The 7,990-nt window shown below is 45.8% G+C and overlaps 1 protein-coding gene across 1 annotated transcript; it reads right to left on the minus strand.

The window, feature by feature from the left end:
- Positions 1 to 3,691: 3,691 nt before the first annotated feature.
- Positions 3,692 to 5,407, minus strand: LOC103648690 (putrescine hydroxycinnamoyltransferase). The gene has a single exon (XM_008673109.4). The coding sequence runs from the start codon at positions 5,178 to 5,180 to the stop codon at positions 3,834 to 3,836; it is 1,347 nt and encodes a 448-aa protein (XP_008671331.2). The 5' UTR covers positions 5,181 to 5,407; the 3' UTR covers positions 3,692 to 3,833.
- Between the last annotated feature and the right edge of the window lie 2,583 nt (positions 5,408 to 7,990).

Raw genomic sequence — 7,990 nt, forward strand, 5'->3', positions numbered from 1 at the left:
ACACTGTCCGGTGCACCACCGGACAGTCCGGTGCCCCAGACCGAAACAGTCTGTTGGCTGTACACAGCCAACTTTCTTCTCTTCTTCTTCTTCCTGTTTCTAATACTTAGACAAGTATATTAGTACACAAAACCAATGTACTAAGACTTAGAAACATACCTTTGCTCTAGATTTGCACTTTGTTCATCCATGGGTATTGATACACATTTAAGCACTTGTGTTGACACTCAATCACCAAAATACTTAGAAATGGCCCAAGGGCACATTTCCCTTTCAAAAACTCAAACCCTAATGTGGTGGCGACTGCTGATAAAATAGAGGTTAGGGGCGTGCACAACCCCTAAAGGTACCCCTAATGGGCTCCAACACGATACACGACCCAACAACCCAACAGGCGATGTCGCAGCACCAAAACAGAATCTAAATGCTGACTTGTTTCGACGATTTCCATTTGACTCCAGATGAATTTTAAGTTGGTTCCATTTGGGTTCAAAAGCTTATCTCCTTAGCTTTCCATCCATATAAAGTCCAACCTAATCGGAGTTCAGATGCATCCTGGGTATCCATTTTAGTGCTGACTCGTCTTAGACTACAAGGTGGAGACGAAGTTGAGTCAGACTTAGGCATCTCTTGTTGTGAACGTCCTAGCTTCTCCTCCTTGACATCTTTCCATTTGATAAGTCTTTGATGGTCCTCTCCAAAGTTCCTAATCATCAAAACATCCATGGCACGAAGCGTAAGCTCTAAAATACAATTGACTAGGTATGAACGAACCTAGAGATTTAACTATCGTGCAGATGCTCGTGTTGTCGGCCCATGCATTATTTGTATGGGAGTGATGTCCTCATCACCTATGCAACATATTTAAAGTGCAAACCTCACACTTGTACCATTTTACATCAAGTTGCTCACTTGGGTCCATGTTTGTGCTCTTTTGAACTTGATATCTTCAATTTGCTTTCTTTCCACCTGTGCTCATGCTCTTATCAATATAGTTAGTTCAAAGTAGCGTGTTGAGCATTTTAATAACCAAAACAACTAGAAATGGCATAAGGGCACATTTCCCTTTCAACTAAAGAGTGCAACTTCGGGTAAAATGGTAAAACCATGAGGTTTGAACACTTAGATAAGTTGCATATGCCTAATATTATGTGTCTAGCACTTTGATTTGATCTCTATCTCAATTCCGTGAGAAAGTGCATTTTGGGCTTAGGTTGAGCTAAACTAGAAATCCTAATGAAAGAATGAGTAAAATGTGAGAATTCTACACTTAATCAATTTGGTTATATGCTAACAATGTTTGTCTAAGTGACAGGAAGGCTTACAAGAAAATCCAAGTCAAATGGACTCAATTTATAGAAAAAGGCTTCACTGGGCTAGACTGCGGTGCATCGGACCGCCTCCGTACGTGAACAGACGACTCTCATGTTTTTATTTATAAAAATCGTCGGACCTTCTACAGTAGCCGGTCTGGTTATGCATCGGACCGCTTGTAACAGCTAACTCCCACGGGCGCGCAGTAGCCAACGACTATATGATGTGGCACCCAGTCCGGAGGTGCACCAGACCAGTCTGGTGCCAATCAGATATGGAAGGGGCCTAGTCAGATCCCAGGGAAGGTACTACAATTACCGGTCCGGTGCCGCCGAGATCAGCAGGATTCCAGCATCTTTTGCATGGAAGGAGCAATGACAATATGGGCTCTTTGACCTATAAAAGGATCCCCTAGGTGACCTCCTTCAAAACCCTAGGCATACGAAGAGCACTTGGTCACTCCGACACTCTACCACAACATATTCTAGCGATTCTATTGAGTTCCGAGTGTTGTTTTGAGCGGTTCTTGTAACTGTGTGATTGCGCTCTTGTAATCTTGTTTCTTGTGTTGTGTGGATGTTTTTTTGCTCTTGTTTATAGTTTCATTATCGGTTCTTGGCTAAATTGGCACTAAAGGTTTATTTTAATTTCGATTCTAACCAAGAATCGATATTTAATGTCTCTTTTAGTACTGGACCATGTAAGGGTTTGTTTGGTTAGTAACAGATTGAAGGGGAATAAATCTTTTGCTAGTAAAAATGAATAGAGAGGGATTTAATTCATCTCATCAGTCCTCTTCGATCTATACGCAACCGAATACAGCCTAAGCGGAGCTAAAGATGGATAAAGATTAATGCCTTCGGTTCTAGTTATCTGTTACATGCTAGGAATATGGTTTGTAGCTATTTTCTAACAAGTACTAATGGTCGCAGTGTGTGGCTGGATTATGAGATGCAGGGCGGGCCTAGTCATGTGGGAGCAGTGGCCTCAAAAAATGGAGGACCCCAAAAAATCAGTAGATCTATTTTAGTTTTAATCTTTACAACACATGTTAATAGTAGCACCGATTTTCCTTCCTACTAGCGGAACTGTCGAACACTGCAACAAAGAATGAATCTTTATAGGATCGTAACACATGTCTGCCCGCATAAACGAAGTTTATCTAAATTAAAGCTACAAAATTCATGTCTTTGTTCTACTATGACACAACAAAGATGTATTATTTATGTACAATAGCACTCAAGAGTGAAGCTTTAGAGAAGATTTAGTGCCCGTTTGGGAGGGCTCCCGGTCAGCTCTAGCTCCGGCTCTTTGCCGGAGCCCTCCCAAACGACGTCAGGAAAACGGCTCCATATACGGAGCGAGAGCCGGTTTACTCGTATGGAGCCGAAGCCAAAAAAACTGGCTCTGTACGGCTCCGCTCCTTCTCTCCCACGCGCAGACCTCTGTATCAGGCGCAGTTCGTCGTCGTTCCTCCAGCGATACAGCTCCTCGCGGTCCCGGTCTCGGTCCCGGCATGGATCTATGGTAGCCGAGCCTAGATCTGGTGGGCTGGGGGATGGGGGCTAGCCGTGCCGCCATGGAGCCTTGTCCGACGCCCGTGGAGAAGAACAGCAGGGCGCCGTTGCAATGATCTAGGATCTGCTTGCGGTGGCGCACCAGTACAAGCTCGAGATGCTGAAGTTCCTGAGATGCTGTGTTAGCACATCGAGTTGGACATGGTGGCCGGGACCATGGCGGTTGCGGGGCAGCATAGTTGCGGTGCTCTCATGGGTTCGTGGTAGCGCCTAGGAATCTGAAAGCCATCATGGAGACTGGAAGAGTACGAAGAGATGAAAGCCAGCCCGCTACGGACATTAGCTCATACACCAAATCAAAAGAATACACAAGGAGCTATTTTTGCCAAATGATTTAGAAAAAAGCACCGGCTCCTGTGGAGAAGCTGCTCTTGTAAAGGAGTAGGAGCCAGAGCTATATTCCGAGAAGCCGAAGCTCTCCCAAACGGGCCCTTAATATAAGCCTATTATAGAAGATTTTATTTAAAAACCCATTAAAAACAATGTTATTTAAATAAAATAGATATGTTTCTTAATATATCCTATTACAATATATGTGTATTGTTATTAATCATTTCTAATGAAAATATAGATCCTACTATATTAGATTTGGCATGGAGCCTTAAATTTCTCTGATTGTGCGGACAACGGAACGGATTCTATTTGTTAGGGACATGGATAGAGATGAAAAATCTGGTAGAGATACTCTATTTGTTAGGTATCTTTTGTGCCTACTATGTATGTGAGTCTACGCTTAAGAACTGTGCGGAAGTGGTCTCTGACAAGTTTGTAAACGTTGACACGAACACGCACTAGCTAGATTACTAATCCAGGGCGATATATACTAACAATGCACGCATATGCAAATACGTTACAGAGATTATTAAAATTTCCAGCAAGAGCTTAATTATTTGAATATTATTCCATTCACTACTGGAAGCTTTGACTGATTGGCTTTGTTGCCTACTCCACGGAGCAGCAGCACTGCATGAAGGCCTCAAGGGTATGCTTGAACACAGGCACGAAGGCGTCGACACTGCCATCGCCGAGGCAGGACGGCACGAGGAAGAACATCCCCTCTATTGGGATGTAGGGCGGCATGAAGTAGGACGGGCCACCGGTGCCCAGGTCTAGCTCTTGGAATGGGAACGTTAGCCAGCTATCCACGTCTAGATCCGGGCACAACACGTCACTGCTGAGCACGGCCGTCGTCTCCAACCCCTCCTCCTCCACCACGCCGGAGCTCGCGAAGTCCAGGAAGGACTGGAAGTAGGCACGGTCCACCTGCTTCACCGCGTCGTGGATCACCTGCGCCGCATGAGTTAGCGACTGCGTCAGCAGGTTGCCCACCGTGGTGCGTGGGAACGCCCAGAGCACGAGGTTGCCGAAGTATTCCTGCGGAACTCCGAGGCGCGGCCGCCCGTCGACGGAGATTCGTATGGCGGACGCCTGGCACGGGTCACGGAGGCCGCGCGCGCGCGTCATGGCACGCCATACATGGCCGACGATGGTCTCGAACCGGCTGAATGGGTGGCCGCGGCCTTCTGATGCCTTGGCGCGGAGCGCGGTGATGAATTCCCCGGTGAAGTGCGCCTTGTGGATCACGATGTCGTGACGGTGGGTCGTCTCACCGTGGGCTGTGACGAGGTGGGATGATGATGATGATGATGCAGGCGGCGTCGGGCGCGCGCGGTACTCCACACCGCGGTGCTCGAACTCAAAGCGCGGCGGGTCTCGGGGCGGGAAGAGCCCTGGGTGGTGGTGTAGCGGCGGCGGCGGCAGGCCGATCGGGAAGCCGCGCATGGTGCGGCCCCATGCGACGAGGAAGCTGCTGGTGGCACGACCGTCGGCGACGGCGTGGTTCGCGGTGAACCCCACCACGAGCGAGCCGCACGTGAACGTCGTGAGCTGCACCTGCACCACCTCCTCGATCTCGACATGTAGCCCAGGGTGCAGCTGCTGCAGCTCTGGCGACGGCCTCGCTGGTGCGACAACAATAAGGTGGGCGTCCACGAACGCCTCGGTGAGCTGCGCGCCGTGGTCGTTGAGCAGCACGCCGAGCTCGCCATCCGGGCCCGGACGGACCTGGCCGGCGAATGCCCGGTACACGCCCAACACGGCGGCGAGGCCGTGCTCAATGTCCGCGATGGAGGGCACCGGAGGTGAGAAGGCGTAGATGATGGCCATCTGTATGTGGTATGTGATCTTGTCGAACACCGAGCAAGGCACATGCTGGGTGGTGTCTGGTTGCGGCACACCAGGTGGATAGGACGGCTTGACAAGTCTAGAGCTCATCACCTTCACCTCCATGGTGAGCGATCTGCCGGCCTGTGCAAATGGCTCACTTGCTTTGCTCACTCACCTCTTCGAAATAAATAAAACTTTTTGAATCTTATTTATGTGACACTACGATACTATCTATCACTAGTGCATATGGGATTGTCCTGAACAGTTTTGTTTGGTTGCGCAACTGCAGTGTTGTTCTCTTGTTCAGCTGTCTTTGGAATGGATACGATAATACAAATTGGTGCGCGTTTTATGCAACAACATCTTGCACACTAGTCACCTGTTTAGTCTTTAGAATAAAGTGAAACTTCGCAAAGTGTGTGATAGTGATACTATCTACCACTAGCGTACGTATATATGCAACAACATTTTGCAGTCGTGACTGCAGGTTTTGTTCTATTGCCCACCCATGCTAACTGCGGTACTAAGCTTTTGTTTGATAGTGTAACTACAGTTTTGTTCTGTTGCTCACTAATCTTGGTTGTGATGATGGACACATAACAGCTATATGCATCTTTTGTACAATTATGATTACAGCTTGTTCACGCCAACCTCTCGTGAATGAAGTGGAAGTTTGCAAAGTATTGTCCTGTTTCTCACCCATCTCGCCGTCACGCAAAGTACACATGTTGTGCAACTACAGCCACTACACGACGGTTGATCTTTAGCGACCCTTATTAGGTACCAATTGTTGGTTGCTAAAGGTTAGGGACCGACGGTCAGTCGCTAAATGTGACGGAACCTCCCAAGTAATTAGGCCTACCTACAGTTGTCCTTGTCCAACGGACCTTAGACAACCCTGTAGGTGCCCCTGAACTACTTGACAAGTTCGATATCTTTCCTTACCTTTCCAGTAACGTCTCACCCGTCTTACATACATTACAGAACATCGGAGATAAAAAAATGCGGAAGCTTTTACATAACTTACATTTATTTAGAAAGTAAGATCAAGTGACTTATTACAGACCAGAGCTATAAACGAGTGCTGAGTAGTATTATTACACATACCAAGGGAGGCAAAAACTCCTCCCGATAGCTATCAAACAAAAATCCTAATGGAGGATCCTTTCCTCCCGCACTTCACTCTTGCTTCTCTTCATTAGGAACCACCTTGGAGCAAAAGCAACATAAATTTGTCGCTTCCTCACCTAAAAACAACGGAGGGATAAACCCTGAGTATGGAATTACTCAGCAAGTCTTACCCGACTAAAGAAAAGACTCTCAAGGGTATGCTGGATAAATAGGAATCAAGGAGAGGCTTTAGCAAGAATCAACTTATATACTTTTGCAGAAATAGCTTACTAAAGTGAGTCCTTACTTTCAACATTTTAACGCCAGATTAAATATTAATAGACTATGTTTGCCTCTAGTCTAATTTCATCATCTCATCAATACAACATCATTTTTATTCATGAAGTTCACATCCTGACTTAGGTTGTAGGTCAGTGATCAAGTCTCCACTCTCCGGGGATATAACGGCGATCCGAATCGATTTACTCAGCTGAGGATCTCTAACCACACGACATATGTAGCACTTAATCCTTGCATATGTCAACTCGACCCCAGGGTTCTTAAGACCAGATCAGGTTCACGCAAACCGAGAGCACAGATACACAACCGTCTAGCCTCTTGCCACGGAGGGTACACGCTACTCCCGCCACCGCTCCACGCCCATTTCGTGTTATCTTATTCTGGCCTTAGTCTGCCCGAGGCAAAGCTTACCCTGTCCCATTTCTAGGGTATGCGGCTAGCTAAGATAGTCCTTGCGCTAGCAGGCCTACATACGCATCCAATCCTTAATCAACCTGGGTAGAACATCACCTGTTCCTAACCCAAGTCTCGATTTAAGTACTTCCATCCTTAGGATTGTTTCTGTTCCTTAGGATGAAAAGAGCATCACAGGGAACTTTACAGTAAGATCCCACCACGCTCTTAATGAAAATATTCTTGCAGGTAGAAGTCATCTTTCCTCAGGATAACCCCTGAGCAAGGCCTTAACGCAAAAGACAACCTCTATCCACAAGATCTAAGCAGGGCTAAGCTTTTTTTTGTAAATCAAATTTTGATACTTCCAAAGAAGTATCTATAACAGGTATGGATATCAAGGAAGGCAATGCATCAAAGGGTTTCAAGCAACTCCTATAAACCTAATGCACATTTCACTAGACTTAAAGTGTGCGAAAAGTATTTAAAAACACAAGGAAGGGGTTGCATGCACCGGGGCTTGCCTTTGTTAGTAGGTGAGTCAGGCTCGGACTCGCAGATGTCGAAGTAGAGCCAAGTCCCTGCCTGAGATTCCAAAGGTGGTGGTGTCTTCTCTTCAGTCACTTCACTCTCTTCTTCGTTTTCTAAATATAACCATATAGGTATATATATATATAAGAATGAATGCCATGTAATGCTCATGAGAGTGCAAAGATAATATAAACTTATTATCTAAGTCTTGAATACAACTTTCCTTCACGGAACTCCGAGAACTTAGGGTTTTCGGAGTCGGTAAAGGAGTTCAAAGGGCAGGGGGGGTGGTTTTGGGTTCTAGTTATCAAACATGGGCCAAATCAACTTAAACCCTACCCAAGGCTTCTAAGTATTACTTTGAGTTCTCATAAAAAGTTTGGGCATTTTTGGACTTACTAATTATTTTCTAAAAATCCATGACTAATACTTTTAACTACTTTAAATGCCCTAAAATTTCTTATTTCCACTAAAAATCACAAAACTATTTTTATTAAATTCTAGGGAAAATAAGGAGTCTAGTAAAATTGGTTTAATAATTTTATGGTTTTTCTACAATTTTTAACAAATTTACAAAGCTCTATTGAAAAAGAAAAAGG

The sequence above is a fragment of the Zea mays genome, chromosome 2 (genome assembly GCF_902167145.1).
Source record: "Zea mays cultivar B73 chromosome 2, Zm-B73-REFERENCE-NAM-5.0, whole genome shotgun sequence".
Lineage (NCBI taxonomy): Eukaryota > Viridiplantae > Streptophyta > Magnoliopsida > Poales > Poaceae > Zea > Zea mays.

What these genes read in the sequence shown, in the direction of transcription:
- LOC103648690 (XM_008673109.4), bottom strand. Translation starts at nt 5,180, where the DNA reads ATGGAGGTGAAGGTGATGAGCTCTAGACTTGTCAAGCCGTCCTATCCA.